The 25,062-nt window shown below is 39.9% G+C and overlaps 1 protein-coding gene across 7 annotated transcripts in view; it reads right to left on the reverse strand.

The window, feature by feature from the left end:
- The window catches only part of Ryr2 (ryanodine receptor 2), a 600,588-nt gene that overhangs the window by 338,642 nt on the left and 236,884 nt on the right, over positions 1-25,062 (reverse strand). For 5 of the 7 annotated variants that reach the window (XM_031357974.1, XM_031357972.1, XM_031357973.1 and 2 more), the window contains exons 4-9: positions 23,183-23,197; positions 17,627-17,701; positions 15,333-15,411; positions 12,929-13,041; positions 3,283-3,382; positions 2,259-2,355 (exon numbers count right to left, since the gene is read on the reverse strand). In XM_031357974.1, the coding sequence (XP_031213834.1) occupies positions 2,259-2,355; positions 3,283-3,382; positions 12,929-13,041; positions 15,333-15,411; positions 17,627-17,701; positions 23,183-23,197 (479 nt within the window). The remainder of the gene's footprint in view (positions 1-2,258; positions 2,356-3,282; positions 3,383-12,928; positions 13,042-15,332; positions 15,412-17,626; positions 17,702-23,182; positions 23,198-25,062) is intronic. The other 2 variants (XM_031357976.1, XM_031357968.1) reach the window with 1 other exon arrangement.

Below are 25,062 nucleotides of genomic sequence, written 5' to 3' on the forward strand. Positions count from 1 at the left end.
TTGTTCCTTCTTAAAAGGGGGAACAAAATACCCATGGAAGGAGATGCAGAGACAAACTATGGAGCAGAAACTGGAGGAAGGACAATCCAGAGACTGCTCCACCTGGGAATCCTTCCCATATTCAATCATCAAACCCAGACACTATTGTGGATGTCAGCAAATGCTGGCTGACAGGAGCCTGATATAGCTATCTCCTGAGAAGTTCTGACAGTACCCAACTTATTTAGAAGAAGAGGCTCACAGCCATCCATTGGACTGAGTACAGGGTCCCCAATGAAGGAGCCAGAGAAAGGATCCAAGGAGCTGAAGGGCTTGCAGCCCCTTAGGACGAACAACAATATGAACTAACAGAGCTCCCAGGGACTAAACCACCATCCAAAGAGTACATGTGGTAGGACTCATGGCTCCAGCAGCATATGTAGTAGAGGATGGCCTAGTCGGTCATCAATGAGAGGAGAGGCTCTGTGAAAGTTCTATGTCCGAGTGTAGGGGAATGCCAGGTCCAGGAAGTGGGAGAGGGTGGATTGATAAGCAGGGGGAGGGGGGAAGAAACTGGTTTTTTTGTTTGTTTGTTTGTTTGCATGTTTTTATTTATTTTTATTTTTATTTTTATTTTTGGAGGGGAAACTGTGAAAGGAGATATTATATGACATGTAAATAAAGAAAATATCTAATAAAAAAATGACTTACAAGTACCTGGAAACTCCAACACCTACCCTCCAGACTCAGACCCAAACTATGATACCTCTGCCTTCTTAAGATCTATCTATCTATCTATCTATCTATCTATCTATCTATCTATCTATCTATCTATATCTATCTATCTATCAATCTATCATCTATCTACCTATCTGTCTACCTATCTAACATCTATCTGTCTAACATATATCTACCATCTCTATCTATCTCTCACTTGCATGCACAGGTAGAGAGAATTGGACACACACATGTAGATGCACACACACACACACACACACACACACACACACACACACACATACATACACACAGCTAAATAGCACCACTAAGGACTAAGCACACTGTGGGAAGGGGTTTCACAGTTGCAGGTGACAACATACTTGCAGCTGAGAGAACTCCCCTATAAGCTATGGTCCCCTTGACCTTAAGCTAAGTCACCCTATGAGAGGCAAATCCTAGGAGCCGGCTCCCAGGAAGTCTTCCTGTGCTCCTGAAGTGGCTGCTGGGTTTCTAAAGACTGTTGTATCTTTTTACTAAATGAGAATGATAAGTGGCTATTGAATAGGCTAACCAAATACCAGGGTTAATATCACGAGAAAAGCCCACTCAAAGATTTAAAAGCCCATGACAAATCTCCCAGACAGCTCTTCTCTTATGTGTGGCCTCTTTTTTGTGTACGTAACTTACTGTGCTTGTTAATTAATTCATGAGGCAAGCCACAGCACTGGATCACACTGAATAGTGCTACATTTTCATAACACCTGTTTACTTTTCTCAGTACCTGCAGGCAATTTTAACTTGGTCTCCATGTACAATCTGAGGGAAAGTGGTCAACTTTATTTTCCAATAAATGTCAGATGATAGGAAAGGATCCTGAGAACTCTAAGACTGAGTATGAGATTAAATCTTCCAGAAATGTCATTCAGGATTAGTGAACATTTAATGGCATTTTAAATAGTTTAACTTCATATATTCTCTCCTCTCACCCAGTTTGTTTTGCTTGATGCTTCTTAGGTGTTTTAAGTAGATGGGGTGGTTCAGTTCTTCATGTGGGAGTTAAGAAACTAGAGAAGAGCCTTCTTAGGAATTCATGAAGAGGAAAGTTACAGGGGGCAGTGAATGTGTGCAGTCTGCTTTGGGTGATGCTAATGTTTGCAATAGTCCTGTTCCTAGGTAAGGAAAATTATGTCACAGCAAAGAAAATAGAATGTTTCAGTCTGTGAGAAACGTTTTTTTTTCTATCAAAGGTAGTTAGCCTAGCAAGGGCCAGTATTTCCTTAACCCCACCCCACCTTCCTCTTTGTGCCAATCAGTCACTTGTGAAGTTAAGCGCTCACTAATGGGATGAGACACAGTCACAACCTACTTCAGTGTTGAAAGACAGAGGTCATTCTGCCCAGCATGCTAGCTAGCAGGTGTATGCACCATTTTTACAAAAGGAAAATGCCTTGCCAAATTATTTTCAGTTTAATTATGTGTTTCTTTTTGCAACATCAAGATTATTCTTTTCCCAGCAAATACATCAACGCTAGTGCAACACGCCAAACTCAAGTACCAACCTCCGCTGTTCTTCACCATGTTCTCCTGAAGGAACAGTGAGACATTCATCCATGTGTCCATGGAGTAGCCGGAGAACATCACCGCCAATGAGATACCCTGTAAGGATTAAAAGTCATTTGTGTTCATAATATCATGGCCAGATGCTGGCAGCCAGACAGAGCCTCTGATACAATCATCTACTTGCACAGACCCAGACAGAGAAATACTGGACTAGAAAAATGGTGTTGGGCCTGTGACCAAATCACAAAGGTGGATAGCATTGGCCAACCTCTTGAGCCCTGCAGTTTGATAGCTTAACCAGAGGGTGTGGCCTTGGGCTCATAAACATCACCATTAAATACACAAAATGTGGGACTGTGGAGACTGTTCAGTCAACAAGAAATCCCTGAGACTCACTGGCTGACCAACCTCAACTTATCAGTATGATCAGGCCAATGAAAAAACCCAATCAATCAATCAATCAATCAACCAATGGAATGAACATGAACCTGTGCTCCTGTATAACTACACATATGTAAACACATGTGCACACATACATATGACAGAAAATAAAAAACATCCAACCCTCTTCACTTCTAGCCTCCACATGCATGTACATACACACGTACCTCCCCCCCCACCCCCGACACACACACATACACATTCATACACACAAAAACAAATTCTGGCTCAGATCTGAAGCTACTAGGCACAGAAATATAATGAGAAAGAATGATATTAGGCTAACTGAGCAGTACTTCAAGGTCTCACAAATGGGGTAAACAGCCCTTAGAAATCTAGTATAGGAAATCCTAGAACAAGCCAATGTTGACAACACCATGAAAATAAGAGAAGATGAAGTCTAGCATGGGCTTCACTTTTAAATAGCAGTTTAGGCAAGATTCTAAAATGTCATGTTTCTGCATGACAGAATATCAGGACGTGAAAGGTCTCTAATTAACGAGCAGCTCATTATCACAATTTCAGGGATAAGCATCAACTTTGGATCAAGGACAAGCCTCTTAATTAAAGTGGATCTCTTACCTTGGGCCGCCTCACTTCCTGAGCTGATAGGGGCCACGCTCCAGAGGGTCTGCTGGAAGGCTGCATCCACATGCCAGCTGCTGCTGCCATATGACAAGTGCTGCAGCGAGAGGCAAGAGGAGGCATTGCTGTGAGCCTGGTACAAAGAGCTCTGGCAACCCGACGGTAACACTGCTGATTTGGAAATGTGTGTAAGGGGCATGCACTTCAGCCTGTACTTCAAGTATTAAGACACTAGACAGGCATGGTGGCACATACCTGGAATCTCAATACTTAGGGAGGATCCTGAGTTCAAGGCCAGCCTAGACAATATGCTCTGACTCAAAAAAAAAAAAAAAAAAAAAAAAAAAAAAAAAAGCAAGTGAATCTAAATAAGGTAATTAAAACATGATCAGGAAAAAGAATTATAGAAATTACTATTTGTTCTAGTTTCCTTTCTGTTGCTGTAATGAAACATTCTGACCAAAAGCAAGTTAGGGGACAGAAGGATTTATTTGGCTTCCAGGTCTCCATCCATTGTTGGGGAAATCTGGCAAAGGAACTCAAGCAGGAACCATGGCAGGTGTTGTTTGCTGGATCACTCCCCGAGAACATGTTTGGCTAGTTTTGTTATTGAGCCTAGGACCACCTACCATGGGAATGGTGCTGCCCACATTGGGCTAGGCCCTCCTATATCAATTCCAAATCTTGGCAATCCCCCATAGATAAGCCTGCAGGCCAATATGTTCTGGGAAACCTCTCAAATGAGACTCCCTCCTCAGGTGATTCTAGGCCTCCTTAAGTTGACAGGAAAGCTAACTGGAACACTCTGTACTTAGACACTTTTCAATTTTACTCCAAGAGTGATTGACAAACCAGTAATCAGAAAACACACAAATGAATAACAAATGCACTGAAAAAATTTATGTATAGGAAGAAATTTTGTCTTAGGATTTATTATAGGCAGAATAGTGTTAAAGTGGGTGCCTGCAATTAACATTCACTGTCCTGCGTATGATACTGTGATAGTTTACTGACAAGCAATTATGTGAAACCTTCAGTGACTGTTGGCTGCAATTTGATATCAGAGTCAGTAGATGGTGATAACAACTCTTAGCAACAATTTCACTCTTTCTCTTAAACTAAAACCACTGGATAAAGAAATTGCAATTCACATATACGAGAGAATTTTAGTTATCCATAATAAGGAAGTATATTATGGTATGTGCATGGAAATGGATCAGTATGAAGGAGAGCTGAGACAGACTGGAAGACAAACATTTTATGTTTTCTCTGAAAGGCAAGTATGTGCACTGAAAGATGGTATGCATCCATGCATATGTACATGTATGTGCACATACAGGGCTATGAGAGAGGAGGGAAAAAAATCAAGGGGGAGGGAAGAGAAATGATTAAGAATATAGGAATACTCATGAGAGCAGGAGGGAGGTAGAGAGTGGGAGGGGTCAACAAGCAGAGAGACGGGATTGGGGAAGATACAAACAGAAGGATAACAATATATAAAATGTTGGATACCTGTATGTGAAAGAAAATGTCACAATGAAATCCATTTCTTTGTATTCTAACCAAAAATCAATTAAGACAAGAGACTTTTGAAGCTGACAGTATAAAATACGCATATCAACCTCATCAGTAACTGCACCAATCAATAGATTCAAAGTTTCCCAGGTGATCATTGGGTTTACTAATCATTTTCCTCTCTCTCTCAAACCCCAGCTGTCACTTGCCTTCATGAAATCCCTGAGCCCCTCAGGGTCGCCATTCCTATGCCCAGTCCCCCCTGAGACTCCTCTCCTGACTCACCTTTCTTTCTTCTGATGTGGAAACACTTTCAGTGCTAACAGATCAATCCTACCCCATCTGCTCCATAAATAAGAACAGTATGTTTTCCATGGTGATTAGCACACAACATGACTCTTTGATTCATTTCTTTTTTCCCCCCTTTAAACTGCCTGACACAGCAGCTTCACAGGGGTCTCACTATCCAGAGTGCTTGCTACTCAATAAGTGAGGAAAAGCTGCCAGTTAGACCTTTAAGGTCAAAATGGCAAAACTTTTATCACAATTCTTATTCCTTTCTTTTTGTGTGTAAGTGTTGGTTGTCTGTCTGTATGCATACATGAACATTTGTGTGTGTGTCTGTGTGTGTGTGTGTGTGTGTGTGTGTGTGTGTGTGTAGGACAGAGACTGATGTTGGATGTCTTCTTCAGCTGTTTTTCCATGTTATGTTTTTGAGACAAGGTCTCTCACTGAACCTAGTCCTTGCCAATTTGACTAGACAGGCTAGCAGGGAGCTCCTGGAACCTTCTCACCTCTACCCCCATCTCTGGAGCTGCAGGCCTATATTACTGTACATGGCTTTCTCTGTAGTTGCTGGAGATTGGGACTTGGGTCTTCTCACTTGCACAGCAAATACTTCAATCAGTGAGCTATTTCCCCATCCCCCAATAAAACCTGAGTTATTTCTATGTCAATGACTTAGTAAATATAATTGTACACACATACATATATATACTTGAAAATAAATATACTTGAAAAAAATACATATATATTTCACCATATATAGTTTACCAAATCTTCTGAAAAGAATTCATAAAACTAAAGCTTATATTTTATTTTTGCTGTAAACCAAGTGAAAATTCATACATGGTCATGGCAAACAGACATCCATTTGTTAATTCATCACAGAGTCATTCAGTGTGTTGTCTAAAACACTGTGCTAAAGGACCCTCTGACCCCAAGGGTGCTTGTAGTCTTGTAGGGGGAGATGAGTAAGCAACATAAAATGCCATGTATTATCTTAATGTGTAAAGTATATTAAAATGCTTTTGAATTTGATTATCAAAAGGGAATATTTGCAACCAAACAGCAAAGTCTAAAGGGGACACATTGATTCCATGGGGAGAGATAGGAGTTCTCATGCCAAAGGCTTTAAGGAATTAGTAAGATTACATGGCCTGACCCTTCTATTTAGGATACAGTGTCTCTAAGTAAGTAGAAACAAACTTCATATTTATACATGTATAATATAATATCAATGGTTGGGCTATAAATGTTTTAAAGATAATAAAAATTTTATAAGCCAGTTTGGATTTTTCATTCTAATATATGAGACAGCTTGGCATGGTTGTAGGCTAGGTCCTTAAAAAAAAAGTCCCCTAATTAAGGTCAAGAAATGACTGTAATCAAAGGGTAGAGTTATGAGGACACAGAGGGCAGTGCAGAATCCTCTCTTTGAAGCTTTGGAGACACATTGAGGAGGGAGTAGAGGACAGACAGACAAAAGCTGGTGCCAGATCAAGGAGCTCAAACTTGGGGCAGCTAGGAGCAACTCCAGCCAAAAAGTAACACGTGACTAGGGGAACTGAAATGCGATCCTTATGTTACATCTAAGCACAAAGAGGAATCACACACAGGAGAGAGGTGGGAGGGGAGGGGCTGTGCAGTCTGCTAGAAGGAGTCCTAACTATGTCCTTAAGAATGTACTGAAGCCATAAAGAGTTATCTAAATAAAACCTACTCTTCAAAAGAAACCATCTCAGCGTGTGTTGCCTCCTGAAATCGTCTACTTAATTTTGCTGCTTAAAAACAGCAAAATAGAAATCTGAGTAGGAATGGCACCAAGTCAGGCCCGTTGTTATTAAATATTCAGAAGGCAGCAACAGTCCAATTACTGAAACCAAGATGAGTGAGTAGTCCTTAAAGCAAAGATGTTTGGTAGCAAAAAGTGAAGGCAAAAACAGCCTTGGGCTCAACAATACAGCCACCAGGGCTTCCAAGTGTTAAGCCTCAGAAAGTCATGTGTCAGGCCTCAGGCAGGGTACCTGGTGCAATCAGGTACCCTGCCTGATGTTAATTACTTCAGCCTTTATTACTTGTTCTCTCTCTCTCTCTCTCTCTCTCTCTCTCTCTCTCTCTCTCTCTCTCTCTCTCTCTCTCTCTCTCTCTCTCTCTCTGTGTGTGTGTGTGTGTGTGTGTGTGTGTGCATGCCTAGTTGCTACAGAGGTCAGAAAAGGGTGTTGAATCCCCTGGAATGGAGCTGCAGATGGTTGTGAGACTAGAAATTGAACCTGGATCTTCTGCAAGATCAACAGTGATCCAAATCACTGAGCCATCTCTCCAGTCCATGACTTTTCTCCCAGGTTTTGTGGAGGATGGACCTCAGGTCCTCATGCCTGCTCTACAAGCCATCTACCCACCAATCTATCTGTCCTAGCCTATGAATTTTGACCTTTAAAATACAGAACAATCAGGTGAGCAATTTGTCAAAAAAATTAATAAAAAATAAAGGAGTTTTCCAATTTAAGAGCAGTAAAGCAGCGGGCCCATCAAAACTGCGGATTCTAAAACTATGGGTGAATAAAATATTATATGACAGAAACACAAAATCACAGAGGCCTAAGTGACCCACAACTCTCCTGGGATCTTAACCCAAATCCCAAAGAGCTAGGTCTATCCTGACCCTTTAATTTCCTTTCTAATGCTGTGCATGTATTTGTTTCATTCCCAAAGCTGCTTGTGACAGCAGTTCAGAATCCTTTATCAGATTGCCAGAAGGTTTCATGGCCCCAACATTTTTCTAAGATTCTCTGTATTCAGCCTTTGTCTGAAGCAGTTTTTCATTCGTTTATTTATCTCTTATTAAATGTCAGGCATTTGGGCCCTGGTGATACAGCATTCCAAATAAATTAGCATCCAGGGACAAGAAACACAAATAAACAAGCTATCTTACCCCTCGGGCTGCAGCTTCTTCTTTGGAAAAAGAAGGAGGAGGAGGAGGAGGAGGAGGAGAAGGAAGAGGAGGAGGAGGAGGAGAAAAGGGAGATAATAAATGGGAGATAAAGATGTGGATGTTTCTTTAAATGTAATATTCGATGGCTTCCTCACCTGGGCCATAGGGACAGAAAAGGGGGCTCAAGGTAAATTAATAAAATTTAAACAAAGGTACTGGGCCTGATGACTCAGAGACAGGGCATGTGCTTAGGGTGTCCCCCAAATTGAACTGGCTGTCATAATAAATCACTCATAAATTATTAAGGATGCCTGCCTTACACTGATGTATTTATGCAGTTTTTAGGAAATCCACCAACTTGTTGTTCAATCAAAGTACCTTTCTTATTTAAAAATCCAAGATAAGGACCATGGAGGTAAGTCATTAGGAGGGCAAAGGGCCATGGAGCCAAGCTGGAAGATGCAAGTTCAGACATTTCTGGTACCATCAACATCTTACTTCTAACTCTCTGGAAGCAACATGGCATTAATTACTTGTTCATTACTGATAAAATATTAAGCTAGGGCTAGAGAGATAACTCAGAGGGTAAAGATGTCTGTCAACAAGAGTGGTGATGCGAGTTCAATCCCTAGACTCCACATGGTGGAAGGGCAGAACTCACTCCTGAAAACTGTCCTCTGACCTCTGTGTGCATGCTATGATACATGCACAGAACCTGGGTCCCAGCAAGAGCAGCAAGGGCTCTTGACCACTGAGCTATCTCTCCAGATCCTTGATGAATTATTTTCAATCAGTTATTGGGCTATGGTTTTATGAGTTATAAGATCTGTGTAGGTCTACAAGTGACCTGGACAACAGGAAATCAGCATTTCCAGAGTGCAAAAAATAAGTCACAGATGGGAAGCTTCTATGCAGATCGGGAGGTTTTACAACACATTAAGAATGAAGTTTCATGTGACTTATCCTGTCTTATTTGATTTGAAGTGGATTCTAAGTAACACCCGTTTGTCCTGATTTCACTATACTAAGATTTTTTTCTCTCTCTCTTACACATAAGCTGCTTTGGGAAAAGCCTCTTTAAAAGACAAATTGTCCAATAGGAGCACAGAAAGCCCTCTGGATAGTCCTGAAAAGATTAGGATATCATTTCATATTAGAACATGAAACAACAAAAGTAAAGAACAGCAGTATCGTGTGAATGGTTTACAACTATTTTCACAGCCAAGACTCCTTTATTCCATGGGAATTGACCTGTGTCCAACCTGTAAAGCTGGCTGGCTGAAGGTCCCTGACCACAGCGCCCTCTTCTGTCTGGGAGGTGCTTTTGCAGACAGGAGGGAAGAAAATTAGCTAGCCATCAATTCATCACTACAAAGGTTGGCAGCCCCATTAGTGTTCCAAATGTAAAATTGGATTAACCTTAAATGATCTTGGGAATGGAAGAAAAGTAGCTCAACAGTCATGGACAGGAAAAGAAAAAGTCAAAGGCTAGAGTTTTAATTTTCTATGGTCACTTTTAGTCAATGCGTTTTGAAACATAAGTTTTAATTATTTATTTCTTTAGTCATGTCGGCATCTCAGAATACAGGCAGACCTTGCTTTCATAAAATAGATCTTTATTTAAGGCTCTCTGTAATAGTCCTCCTCTTGAGACAAGGTCTCTTTTCCTTAAGCTAAATACCAGTAGCTTCTTTAGCCATTGTGCAGAGGCACAAACTTCTCAAACAAACAATGACAGCTACTTAGTATGCAAGGGCAGGCGACCTTACTTGGATTTCAGCATTTGATTCTCCTCATGCCCCTGTGTCAGCTGGACAGTTCATGATTCCAATACTGCAGATAAAGAAACTGAGGACTCAAGAAACTACACATGGGGCCTGGGGATGTAGCCCAGCTAAGAGTTCTTGTCTAGAATATACAAGACCTTGTGCCCAAATGCCAGTACTGCATAAACCAGGCACAGTGACACCTGAAATGTTAATACTTGGAAGGTGGAGGTATGCAGATTAGAAGTTCAGTGTCCTTCCTGACTTCACAATCAGTTCAAAGCCAGCCTAGGTATTCAAAGTCCACTCACAACCTTCTTTATTTTCAATCATTTTCTAAAAACATTTGCACTGAGTCCATCATATACATCCATGAACCATCTCCACAGTACTCAATAAGGATGTCTGTCAGCATCAGCATCCTTCACCGACCCAATAATACTGATGGTCCTATAACTGCTGGGAGGCAACCTCCCATGGCAGAGCCTAGATGGAGGGAGTTAGGTGATTGGGGCTGTGCCTTTGACAGAGATGATTCTCATCGCTTTCGACTTCTGTCCCCACTGCCGTGAGGTGAGAAGGCTTGCTCCACCATCTCTCCCCAGACATAATGCTCTGTCACACCACAGGCCCATGGCAAAAGGGCCTAGTGGCCATAAAATGGAGCCTCCAAAACTCTGAGTCAAAACTAGTGTTCCCTTATTTTAAGTTAGCCTGTATTGGGTACCCGTCACACTGGCAGAAAGCATTACTTGTCTGAGAGCAGAAACCATGGATAGTGTATTCTTGGAGATTCCTTCTTTCTGTTCTGTGTGGGGTTCTGTGGATGTGAACAATAAAAGCACTGGCCTCATTAGCACATGAGAGTGGAACCCCAGCAACATGGCTTGCTGCTCTGTTAACCTCTATAGAGGTTATCCAGAACTGAGTTTAGTAGCTAATGCCCATGAGCCTAGTACTCAAAAACTAAAGCAAAAAACAAAAAAACAAAAACAAAAACAGAAAACCAAAAGGATCACCATGAGTTTAAGGATATCTTGGCTTACACAATGAACACAAGGCCAGCATTGACTATATAGTGTAAGACCATGTCTCAAAATCACACAAACACACACACACACACACATGTTTATATTTATATATAAAATAAACAAATATATTTATGTGTTTATATATCTGCATCTATATTAATACCTTGTTTTATATTTAATGTAGTTATTATATCTAATATAAATTATTTATGTATTACATCCATAATATATTTTTAATATATATGTATAAAGGCTATTCAGGAAAGTGAAGTTAAGTACTTGGGCAAAATGCAGCTTGGAAGCTAGTAGTAAATTTTAATGACTCAGGTTTATTTATTTCCCAAGGGCAGGAATTGGATGTGTCATTTTTTTGTCACTTATTCCTTAAGTCTTTTATCACTCAATGAACACTCAATTGCCTCACTTCACTGCCTCTTACAATAAGGTCTGGACTTGGTGTTTCCATTAGCACTAATCTTACTTTATAAGCAACTAATCCAGAGGCTAGGGAGCTAGTTTAAGATCCGCACAGGTTAATAGATGTAGAAACAACATTAGAAGTTTGGGATCTGAACTCATGTCCTAACGTTTCCACACAAGTATTTGATGGACTGGTCTGTTTCTCTAGTTCCTTTTTCCATATTTACAAAGTAATAGGGTACCCTAAAAACTCTGATCCATGGTGTTAGGGGTTCATTGCCCCTCATAGTAGATTCTTTAATACAATGATTAATTCATAGTGACCTACTCTGAGCCATCTTTCTTTCCATCATCATCTACTACTCCCTTTGGGATACTTTATGTAGATATTCATGAAACTTTTTAAAAATGCTGCGTTTTTCTGTTTCTCCTAGTTGGCACCAGCTCTCAAATTGACACAGCTCAGAATAATCCAACGGAATCCCAGCTGGTAATTGCCTTGATCAGATGAGCCTGTAATGTATTTGTGGGGCATGACTGCTAATTGAGGTGGGAAGGGCCTGGCCCATAGTGGGTAGTGTCATCCCTACCAAGGTGATCCTGGGTCTGCATAAGAAAGCTAGTTTAGCAAGAGGCAGTGGGGAGTAAGCCAGGAAGCATTCTTCATTTGTGGTTTCTACTTCAAGTTCTTGCCTTGACTTCTAAGATGAAATAAACCTTTTCTTCCTCAAGTCATTTTGGCTATGGTGTTTATCTCAGCAACAGAAAAGCAAGATAGAATAATGTCTAATTAGTGGTTCCATCTTTAGAGAGTAGTTCAATAGTAGAGTATAGTTCAGTAGTAGAGCATAGCATACACAAGGGACTGGGTTGAATACTCAATACTACAAAAGAGAAATGTAATATTTAGCTGAGCATGCTAGTGAAGGTCTACCATGCCAGCAATGGAAGATAAGGTATATAAGCTCAAGGCTAGCCTGGTCTACACAGCAAGACCCTCTCTCAAAACAAACAAATAAATAAAATTACAAAAAGAACCAAAAAATATTGTATATATCTAGCTTTTCATGGATCTCATTTTTCTGTGAACTTTTGTACAGGATTAATCTTTAGATTAGAAAAACCACAACCTCTAAATATGTTAAATCCAAAATTGCCTTATCAAAAAAATAAAAATAAAAAATACATCCAACGACTAACTAATATCTTCATGTTCCTCCTCTTGGCCACTACCCTTTGAATTGAAGCAGAGCCATTAACAGACAAGCTGCTACTTAAAGGTGTCTCTCACAGAGTCAGTTATTACCACAAGTAACAAAATACAGAACGAGAACCCACTTGATACAACCTTTGCCTGAGACACAAAACAAAGACCACAGAATTTGAAGTCCCCATTAGACTCCTTTACATTCTATTAATAAAAGAGTCCAAGAGCAGGCACCATCAGCCTCATGAATATGCATATCAAGGTCTGGAGGAAAGCTTGCTCAAACAGATCCAGGGAGCCATCCTCCCCTTAAGGCCACAGACATCTTCCTCTCTTCTCAGGAGTTATTTATAACTCACCAGCTAGAGGCACAAGCCTTTATGAAGTATCTCCCTAGCTTGGCTTGCCCATAGCACATTTCCTACCAAGCATCACTTCATCTCTGGCTCTCCGCACAGCATCAAGTCCTCAGCCCTGTCCCCACACTTACCAAGTACCTTTCTGAGGACACGCTGACCAAGATGAGGTCATCTCCAACACGCACTTTCTCTCCTTCTGATCTCTGCTTAGAGGCAGGATGGATGGTCCACCAGCAAGCCTCCCCTGCGAGTCATAGAATTGAAACACAGAGAAGATTCAGTTAATTTAAAATCCATTCCCTCTCCAGGTGACACCACTCATGGGACTTTCAGAAATACATGATTTCATGCAAATTAATCTCTTGGATCGTGGAAATCAGAAGAACTCAGCCAAACTCACTTAGGGTAGGACATACTGAAATGCAACCTTTCTCTTAGTGGGAAATGAGTGTGACGGTTTGGTATCTTTTCCCCAATAAAAACTGATGAAAAGGGACATGTATTTACATGTGTTAATACAGGCCTAGATGTTCCAGTTAGCCAGGGTGATTTCATTCCCTAAACAATCTTATTAAAAATTAACATGCATTTGTGTGATTTTCATCAAAAGAAATTGAGGTTTTCCGTTGGGGTAGTTTGCAGTGTAAGTGTTCTTTTGTTGATTCAAAAAAAAAAAAAAAAAAAAAAAAAAAAAAAAAAAAAATAGGACGAAGGCTTGCTATCCTAAAAGTCTCATTTCCATGTCTTCCCTGCTTTGCTTTATTTCCTTATATATTGCACTGGTTCCTATTAACCTGAGACTCAGTACAGAGAGATGCACTATAAGAGCTGATATACATTAAAACAAACCCATCAGAGGTACGTCAAGCAGCATCCAAAAGCACACATCCATCTGCCTTCCTTAGTCCCATCTCCCAAGCCAGAAGCAGCCAGGCGACCTATCCACTGTCCCTTTGAAGCCCTGAGCCCATGGTGGTCTCTGACAATTCCAGTTGTCTTCTGGTGGTTCTTTCATCTCCAATCATCGTTCTCCTCCCCTACCAAGCTCCATTGCTGTTCCTTATTTTGAGATATTTCATTTTTTTACTCACTTGTGTGTATATGCCACAAACCATATCATGTGTGTGTGACTATGTCAGAGGACAGTTTGCAAAAGTCAATGTTTTCCCTGTACCAGTTGGCATCTGGGGATCGGACTCTGACTGCCAGGCTTGCTAAGCCATCTCACCAGCCCTTTATTATTATTTTCTATAGTGTTTCTTTTTCTGAATGAACTCCCCGATGCCAGAACATGTGTGCCTTTTGTTCCTGGAGGTTTTCCCCAGGTCTTGCCACCACACTGCAGCACTCAACAACTGATTTTATATGGAAGAGTAAGATCATCTGAGACACATCCTAGGAACTAATGTAGTCTGTGCAGAACCTGGGCCTAGGCAGTTCTCACTCGAGCCATCCCAACTGCACATCACCAGTGAAAAATTTTTACTTCTATTCACCAGATCCGTATCTTCATTCATTCTCCAAAACTTTGACAGTGTAACCACTCTATTTCAGTCACTAATTCAGTAATTGAAAAGTCATCAACTTACAAAAGAAAAAAAATCATTTGCCTCATGAGTTTAATTCTGATGAAGATTAACAGAAAAAAAAAAGAGCAAATGCCACGATGCTTTCACAACTCACAAAAAAGCAAAGTGTGGGGAGGAAACAGGGTAAAAATACAGGCTCAGGGCACGGGGCGGGCTCTGAGTGTAGAGGAGGACTCAGATGAAAGGCTGGGCTGCGCTACTCTACCATGAAATCAGCTCTGTAAATAAAATACATGTTCTAGATCATGTATTTGGGTCTTAAAACTTTTTTAACTGTTTGCTAAAATACACTAAGTTTAAAAGAAACTGAAAACCTAGAAAAATACAGAACTGAACATACAGAAAATGGTCTAATGGGTCATAGCAATTCAGTGGAGAAGGTGCAGATGGCAAAGAACAGGAATGTGCAAAATCCTTCTGCTTTTATATTTGGGTTTTGCAAAGGGATAACTGTGTTTGTATATTTCAATCTTTACAAACTAGAGAAGTGTCTATCTGTCTGGACACATAGCGCAGCAGAGCCCGGAGGCAGAGCAGCAAAGAACTTCACATTCTGCTTTTGAGTTTGAGAGGTAACATTGAGCAGACCGCCATCTTATACTGAAGACATTTTAAGATGAATGATTAAGAGCCACACAGGGCTACTTTACACAGTATTCAGTGAACATCATCAAGCTTCACACAACTAGCTCATCATTTGGTATGGACTGGCGCTTTTCCTCTCTCAATCCATAAGAAGAAAAGACATGAAGTCAAAATTTTATATCTCACCAATAATCACCAATAATCTAAAAGCAATCAAGCAGGAGGAAACCTAAAATCTACCAAAAATGCCAAAGAGAAAATCATTTTGCTGACTGTTATAAAACAGCCATATCATATGTCTCTGACCATATCTAGGTAGCTTCTTTCTGAACCATGTTTCCTTACAGTACATGGTACTCACCTGTGGTATCTTCTTGAAGGCCAACATCGAAGGCCAGTTTGTCAGTGGAAGACCGGGAGGTGGACAGACAGCAAAGATACTAAAAACACAAGATGAGGCATCACCACAAAATGTTGACAGTCCTACTGAGACTATAGTGGTTAACGCATCATTAAACATGGATGAATAAGGACATCTGTGATCTATGGACTAGAATCTTAAAGGCATAGACCTACACATGGTCTATCTGAGCCATATAGTTGTTCCTGTCTCCCCACATTCTCATAAGCATTTGCTGTCATTTTTTTTCATAGCCATTTTTACTAAGGTGGTGGGTGATATTGGAGGGTATGAAGTAGACGCAGAGCTATAAGAAGGGTAGGGGAAGTGTCAATGAAGGAGAAAGGAGAAATAACAGGGTAGTAGGATCCATGTGACATGAAAGTAGAAGAGGAGACTATTTGGAGGAAAGACCAGCCAGGGCAGGGGAGGGGGCAGCAGTAAGAGAGATGAATGAGAACAAAGCATAATGAATGTGTGCATATGTGTGTACATGTGTGCATATGTGTGCATTCATATCACATCAAACCCTGCTACTTATATGATAACTGAAATTACGTGATTTTATAATGTATACAGTCACATAGTATCTGGTTGAGCAAGCAAGGTACGATCATCTATCTCTGATTAGCACTTTCTCAGATTCTTGATGCTTCTTTGAGGAACTGAGAGCTTCCAACACCTGAGGCACAGCAGCGCTTGCACAGCAGGCCTTCAGAGGAACAGGATGAAGGAAACACAGTCCTTTTCCTTCACAAAAGTCTAAAACATGATCTCATCAATACAAGGAGACAAGCGACTGGGGACATGGTTTATCTTTCTCCCTTCTTGTGATATTCACATCCTCTGAAAACATACATGATCTGATTAGAAAGCTGTCCCCAAAAGAAACCTGAAAACAACTCACTTTTATCTTCTACTTTTGTTTTCATTAAAAAAAAAACACCCAGAATATACTTGGGAGTGCAGTTCTTCATGCTGCTAAAATGAGGACTGCATGAATATACATGTACACATTTCTCTCGGGGAACTCTCACTATCAAAACTGCATTGTCTCATCTGCTCATCCTTGGGTTGCCTCAAGTGTACATATTCTTAGATTTAAATTTTACATCATTTTCATGCCAGCCATCCCCCAACTTGAACCACCTTGCTAAATGACATATGAATGAGAACTCTAAGATGAATGTGGCATGAGCTTAAAATACCAGAGCATCTGTGTGAAGCATGTCCTCTGCCAGCAAGAAGAGAGGCCATCAGAGGAAATCCAGAAACAATGGAGGGAATCAAGTGAGGCTGGGCCCCTCTGAAGATATGGATGGTTAATGTCAACACTGCACCAATCCTCTTATGCAGTGATTCTCAATCGTCCTAACGCTGCGACCTTTAATACAGTTCCTCATTTTGTGGTGACCATAAAACTATTTACGTGCTATTTCATAACTGTATTTTTTCTACCATTATGAGTCATAATGTAAATATCTGTGTTTCCTGATGGTTGTAGGTCACCTCTATGAAGGAGTCATTCAACCCCCAAAGGGCTTGCAACCTACAGGTTGAGAACCACTGCTCTTATAGAATACAGCACACCTGGATAACTGGCTATTCATGGGTACACAAAGGGAGATAAAGGAATGGGTTTGACGATCAGCCACTGCAGGTGGAAGTCAGGACATTAGAGCTGTGGCATCAAATTGACCTGGAGGCTCAATCTGCATGTTGACTGTCATGCATGAACTTTCAACATGAATGACAAGAGGCTTCAAGGATTCCCTCAGGTAGTATTTTATCTTACTTTTAGGAAAGGTATTTTGTGATTTATTTTTACTTCTTATATTATGTATATGTGTGTAATCATGAACAAAAATAACCTTGGAGGCAAAAAAAGAGTGTCAGATTTCCTTGGAGGTGGATATTTAAATGAATTTATACATTAATAATTTAAAACAACTGAAAATGGAAAATAGTTAATATTTGTCTTTTACAATTGCCTCTTCTTAAAATTTGTCTATCAAATGTATTATGGGTGTTAAAAATCTATCAAAGGCATTAAAAATAGGAACCATACCTGATACATCTGAATCTAACCTTCCTCTATGAATGAGAAAACTGAACAGGACACAAGGGTATTAAAACTATATCTAGTCAAACTCATTATTATCATTGCTGAAGTGATACCACCAAAATTCTAGACAGTATACCTGACCCTGGATCAGCGTAGCCACGCGAGAGATGAAATCAAGATGTCTACTCACCATACCACTATAGGAATGGCGTAGCAATATGGCATGTCCATAGAGGAGTGTCCGGTGGCCTCCACCTTGAGCAGTCTGAGGAAAGGGGAGAGAATAAGAAAAGCATGAATGAGCAAACAACAAAATCAATAAAGTGTTCTGTCTTTACTGGAAAGTTTAGTAAGACACAAAAATATCGGGAAGCCCCCTCAAACAAGTTCTTAAACAGTAAGGAAGCCGGAAGGAAGCAAGCCAGGGAGCAAGCATCTCACCCACATCTGGAAAGGTGAACTGGGCTTCAGTGAGGAAACATTATAACTGCAGCCACTCACAGCCTTCTCAGTTACTGCCTGTGCTTCAGTTATACACAGCCTCCATCGGACAGCGAGACCAGGTAACCAACGTATTTAGAGACCTGATAACTACCCACTGCTCAGCAATCACCTGGTAAGTTTTCTTTCCACAAATAAGGTTTTGCAAAACCCAAAACTGGTCATATGACCTCAGGAGTTTAAAGCCTCTCTCTCTCCCATCCATGATTGGAGAACTTGCTAAACCACAGGTCTTGGGCTTCCACTCAGATTCTGATCAGAGATGTTGAAGGCAGATACAGTTACACTTCATTTGACAGACTTCCCATGGAGTCATGGTCCCAAGGATCACAGTTGGAAATAGACAAACACAGAGGACCTTGTATCTCAGTCCTCTCTGGTGCCAGTCCCCTATTCTAAACATATCTCCTCCCTCCACCCCACGTCACGTTGATATGTCTTGAAATCCAAAATTCTGTCTGTTGTCTTTTCTGACTTATAAATGATGTTTTGAAACTCAGTTGATCAGCTGCCTCATGCATGAAACTCATCCAAGTTCCCCAGTGTTGGCTCTCAGCTACACCTGTACACTGACTGGCCTCATCACTCTGCAAGCAAGAACTGCCTCCCCTTGACCAGACTGAGAACCCAATGACAAGAACTTTGGTTCAGCTCTAGCTCTGAGAAAAGGTAAGAGGAAAGTAAGCAATCAAACATTTGCTAAGTGACAACCTCGGCTGGATGGAGGCTGATGGAGCATTTCAGGGTATGGAGATGGCTGTGCATGTGCGCACAGGCCCCTTACCTCAATTAAGATGCCTAAGAAAGAAAGAAGGGAAGAGTATGAAATTCTGCATATGGAGTGACCCTTTTCTCTTTCTTCCTTCCTTTCTTCCTTCTTTCTTTCTTTCTTTCTTTCTTTCTTTCTTTCTTTCTTCCTTTCTTCCTTCCTTTCTTTCTTTCTTTCTTTCTTTCTTTCTTTCTTTCTTCCTTCCTTCCTTCCTTCCTTCCTTTCTTTCTTTCTTTCTTTCTTTCTTTCTTTCTTTCTTTCTTTCTTTCTTTTTCTTGTATAGAATAGAGTTATTTAGGGCATGGGGAGGGAAGTTAAGAGGGTAGCAGAGGCAGAGAAAGGCAGAGAGGAGAGAGTAGAGAAGTAGGGGCCGGCCATGACCATGTGGATAGAGGGGGAAGGGAATGGGGAGAGATGGGGAACAAAGGGGCAAGAGGCAAGGTAGAGAAGCAGGAGTAAGAGCAACCCCCTTTTTCTTAATGGGAGCTCCAAACATCTAAATTAAAAGGCTAAAGATTTATAATTTAGTGGGGGCCTATGATTTAATGAAAAGTAAAATTTGACTTTAAAAAAATCCATGAAAATGGTTACCCCAGTTATATGCTGGGGTGAAGTGTGGGGAGACGGGACTGGTCTCATTCCCATAGAGATGACTGACAGAATTAATATTACAGAATGTCAAATAAATCCATAAAAGATAAATGGATAAAAATGTCTAAACTTTCAAATAAAATCTGTGTGATTCTGAATGTCATCTAAAAAAAGAAAATTTCTCATATAAAGTCCACAATCATTCTAAGACAAATTTAGCATCACTGGGCATTTGAAGAACTTTAGATTTCTAAAATCATGTAAAAACAAAAAAGTCCACTTGTCCACTCTGGGAAATCACATTGTAAACCAAGGTGTCCGTGTTCACACTTGGGCATGAACTCAATGCACATTCTATACTTACATTTCTTTAGAGAAATAGTAATGGGGAATATCTATCTCTTACCCTTTGTAGGACAGGGAACTAATTGGATTTCTACAGCCACACTTGAGGTATTATTGTCATAAGTTTAAATATACAGGCAAAACATACACACATACACACACACACACAAAAATATAAAATATGAATGGTAATGTTGAAGACTAATTAGAGTGCATTACCAATACATGAATATTGCTGATTCTATATTTATTCTTCAATGTTGATTTTTACAACATATGGCTGCAATATATACTGGCTTGTTAATCTGTCTTTTATATTGTTGATAATAGAAGCCATTAAATCCACTAACCATAAAATGTCTAAACACCTTGAGAATGGCTGTAATATATCATGTCACTTTAGAAGTTGTGTGGGAAGAAACCAGGATGTACAGGGAACCTTTTCTCTGTGCAGAAACTCTCTGCTAGCCTAATTCCAAGCTGTCATTATAACAGATTTTTGTAAAAAAAAAAAAAAAAAAAATCAGAATGGCAGAGTAGCTCAGTGGTATTGTGGTAATGGTTGTTACCACATGCAAGCCCTGGGCATGATTCTGAGGAAGGAGGGAAGAGAAGAAGAGTATAAAGCAGGGAAGGCAATCAGAGTGGAGATGAAGGATGGGCAGAAGAGGAGATGTGAGGAACAGAGAAAGATGGTGGTGAGGAGATGGGGAGAGGAAGGAAATCTGACTCAATCAAACTTCTACAGCGCCTGGGGGCTGTCACATATCATGTGACTTTACAAGGTCTGTGATACAGAATGATGGCCTCAGCAACAGAGTATACACAGCAAGGAGAATCAGTAGTAAGGTTTCTCTCACAGTGTCTAGATATTTAAGTGGAGAAGCTTTTAAGTATATGTAAAATATTAAACATCTGGAACAGAAAAAATTTAGTTGTTTCACAGAGAAAAAAATTAGAGAAATGTCTCTATGTCCAACCTTCTCTGTTGTCTAAGAATGACTGAAGGCAAAGATGAGCAGTACCCAGCACACAGGGGCATCAGGGCCAGGTGAGGTCTGGCATTTCTAGACATCAGTGGGATCTAGCTACCAGGAATCCTCTGACAGTCCTGCAACCCCATGAAAATATCAAGAGTGATCCTAACAACATGAAATATGGCTGGTCCAACCCAGTCAAACACTGCACATACCGGCCTCTCACTTTTGTTGGTGTGGAGACCACAAGTCTCCTGAACAAACTACCAGGCTTTAGATGGCACTACCACATGACTCTTAGTACAGTAATCACAAACAGGCATCCATGACAAGCACACATCCACCTGGCTAAAATCTAGGATTCCAAGATAAAAACTGATCATGTTCAGCCATCTCTTCCTACTATGCGACTTCAAATGTTCTAATTGCATGCATGTGGCCTGATTCCTGAGAAGCTAAACATTCCTCAATGTCCAATATGATGAGCTCTATCCCACACTTAACAGAAATCACAGCCCAGTTCTATCATTGATACATAACACCTGGAGTTAACTAGTTGACCTTATCTTTCTATCTGCACAGTTTTTATGAATCAGCTCTTTCAAGGGCGCTATCAACAGATTTGGTTGATTACTGTATTACTGAGCATTGTTTAGGGGCTGAGGTAAGCAGTAAATGGTTCAATGAAAATAGTAAATACATATTAAGCAAGAAAAACTGAATTTTCAACCTAACTTCACTGTTTATTAATATCTGCAAGGAAATAGCATATATTCATATTTTTATACTTATATATCTACAACTCAAACACTTGTCATGATATATGTAATAAAGCACATATAATCCTTTGCTTATCATTTAAACTAATGTTTTCTACTGAAAAATAAGAGCTGAGTTACATGAATTTTGGAAGATGCCTCACATCTTTGATGAACAGTGGCTTCAAGGAAATAAATCTGGGCTCTGTTGTCTGATGTAGTGTCAAGTTCTTTACTATTAGTTAATGGGGCTAACCTGGGAAAAGCCACAATGTACCTACTCTGGAGTTTGCAATGGGTATGAAAGCCTTAACTAACTCAGTCAATGGATGGGCAAAAAGACTCTATTTCATTTCTTTCCTTTTCAGTCTACAGCCAAGTTTCCATTCACATTTCTAGAAGTTTTCAGAATGATGTTCTTTCTGGGTACAAGTTATATTAAGCCTTTACTAACTGAATACAAATAAATGTCTTTATTGCTTCTGAGGTTTTAGAATAAAACATCAAGATTGTTGAATATTATACGATAATGTGGCTGAAACCACAAAAGCATTTTCAACTTCATTTTCCTCTTGCTGTATCCAACTTCTTCCTTAAGGGACATTACCATGTGCTTTAACCTCTTCATGTCTCCCTTGAAGAGCCTCTAGTTGTCTACTTTAGTTGAGAAATAAAATAGGCCTGAATTATTTTCATTTCTAGAACTACAAATGTAGTTGTGGGTGCCTGTGGTAGTTTGAATGGGAAGTGTCCCTAGGCTAGAGTATTTGACTGTTTGGGCCCCTGTTGGAAGAGGTTGCACTGGTGCAGCCAGAGGAAGTATGTTACTTGAAGCAAATTTGGAGAGTATATAGACTCGTCCTGCTTCCTGTTAATTCTCTGCTTCATGCTTATGGTTGAGATGTGATCTCCCAAGACTCTGCTTCTGCCACCATGCCTGCTGCTTGCTTCTCATGTTTCCTCACCTCGACACCCACCCCACCATCCCCCTGACTGTGATGGACTCTAACCATCTGGAACCATAAGCTAAAACTTTCTCTCTCTCTTGTAAATTAGTCACAGGGTCTTACCAGAGCAACAGAAAAGTAACCAATATGGAATTTCTTCTAATTTCCCAATGTAAGTTCCTACTAGATTCACACAAGTGTCCTCCAAAGGCAAAGAGCCAGCAACCCTACAAAGGGAGCATTCTAATCAGGTAACAATAAAAAATACTTTAATTGAAGAAATCCCTAAAGGTGATTAACTGAAAGTAATCTGGCGCTCTATAACCCCAAAAATGTCAAAAGTTGTTTAAGTTATAAAATTGAAACACATAATTTACATTTAAATGTTTACTATTTTATTTCATTTAAAAATTTTAAATGAAAGCTATTGTGGATCCAAACATAAAGAAAATTCATATAACCATCTTAAAACTTATGAAATATCATATATAGCTACCTTAAAACTTATGGGATATTGCCTATGATAATACATAAAAATAATAATACAGATGTGTATGATGGTACATGTCTTTAATCACAGCACTCAGTAGGCAGATGAAAGAAGATCTCTGAGTTTAGGCCATCTTGGTCTAGAAAGTGAGTTCCAGGATATCCAGGGCTACATAGAGAAACTCTGTCTCAACAACAACTACAACAACAAATAAACAAACAAACAAAACAAAATGTAGGAGTATTTCATATACACACACTAAGACACATGAATTATCACATATGCCCAAACTAAGACATGTGACCCATCACATATACCCACACTAAGACAGGAATTGTAACATATACAACAGAGGAACAGAGCCTCACCTTCATCATGAACTTCTGTGGAGACATAAGGAAAAGAGAGAAAATTATTAAATACAGATCATTTCAAGGACTTAGTTTTTAAAGAACTTATTTATCAAGACTCCATTGTACTAAGTGGAGCTATGCCAACAATAAGCAGAAAATTCACACTGCTGTTGCAACAAAACTTATATTCAACTACATGCTAGAAAAAAATGCTATAGCAAGCAAAGTCTTTCAAAAGGAATCTTTACATTAGTTCAGCTGTTTTCGGTGAAAACATGCCACACTACTGAAAGCCCTGACAATGTACAACATCCAAGCACTGAGAAGCAGTATAATCTTCCACTTATACTGTGAAAATGCTTAAATAAAAAAAAAAAAAACTCATTCCATCTCTTTTGGTGTAAATGCACTGATACAAGACAACTCCTCTAATTTTAGTAAAGCTGGTAGTTAAGAAGAGCCTGGTTAGGAGAATCTGAAACATGGAAACATGGAGCCCAGCATCCCTCATGCAAGGAACAGGAAGTAGTCTCTTAGATGGTAAGAGATGTATTTCAAAGAGAGGCACGCAAAATATTTCTCCTTTTCTCTCAACAGGGCCAGTCTCGCATACTCTTTCAGAGCTCTTTCCCCTTCTGAAGACAATACATATGCATCTTTCCTTGTTTTTACTAGATGTCCTCCAGTTTCCTGGATTCGTTTCTGGGAGGGCATACAGATGATAAACATTCAAGAAGAGGGAAACTGTTTGACTTCCAAACTTTGGGCTGAAGTAAGTTCTTATGAACAGATCTAAAACATATTAAGAAAAAAATACAGACATATCCCCATATCCCCAAGAAACTATCAAGGGAACATTTTCCAATATAGATGTTTGTAAATGTTAGCTGCTTCCCTGAAACATACATAAACAAAAATGTGTATAAATGGGAATTCCTCTCTGAGTGATGTTTTTCATTTTCAATATTATAAGCCCAAGGGAAATCTTTAAGGAATTTTTACTCTTTCCCAGATCTACTTGCCCATTGTGATTAGGGCTGCTCTGAGCCGTCACCAAACACTTACTACAGGCAGCAGCAGGTAAGGCAGAGAGCCATACCCGGCCCAAGTGGAAAGATAAGTGATGGCAGTACACCCAGTTCTGAACAGTTATACACCTGCCTCCAGAGTTCAGGAAACATGGTGCTGAGGGCAGGAGACAAAAAGAGCATAAGAGCTGGGAGATGAGGAGTTGTGAAACAGAAAGATGTTTTCTTCATGGCCATTACATTCGATCTGACCATAGCTGTGCGGCTCTGCACAAGACCCGCATAGGATTAGGTCCATCAACATTTCACTGTGGATAGGGAGGGATCCATGAGGCCCCACCCCTCCCTGAAGGAATACTGATGACAGTCAATGGTTTAGGGGAGGGTGTTATTTTATTCAATGATATAGCCACTGGGTAAGTTGCCCTTGATCCATTAAATAACCCTCTACCCCTGCTTAGTCAAGCAAATCTAATTAAACCCTGTGGACCACACACACAAAGATTGTGTGTGTGTGTGTGTGTGTGTGTGTGTGTGTGTGAATATAAATGTAATTTACATATATATCTGTAAACATGATATATATACAGAAAAAGCTTTCAGTAAGAAAGAAAGGTACAGGAATGGGATAAGATTGACTTAAATATATAAATGTATGGAACTGTACAAGAAAACATAAAAATAATTTTTATTTTTCACTTAGAAAATATAGGCAGAGAGTTACAAAAATGTAACTGATATTAATGGTGAATGATAGCAGGAAAATTTCTTTCCAGGCAAAACCAAAAACTATATACCTTCATGTTATCTGACAATATTAGATGTTCTGGTTAGCCTTCACTGTCAAGGTGACACAGCCTAAGGGTG

The sequence above is a fragment of the Mastomys coucha genome, unplaced genomic scaffold (genome assembly GCF_008632895.1).
Source record: "Mastomys coucha isolate ucsf_1 unplaced genomic scaffold, UCSF_Mcou_1 pScaffold7, whole genome shotgun sequence".
Lineage (NCBI taxonomy): Eukaryota > Metazoa > Chordata > Mammalia > Rodentia > Muridae > Mastomys > Mastomys coucha.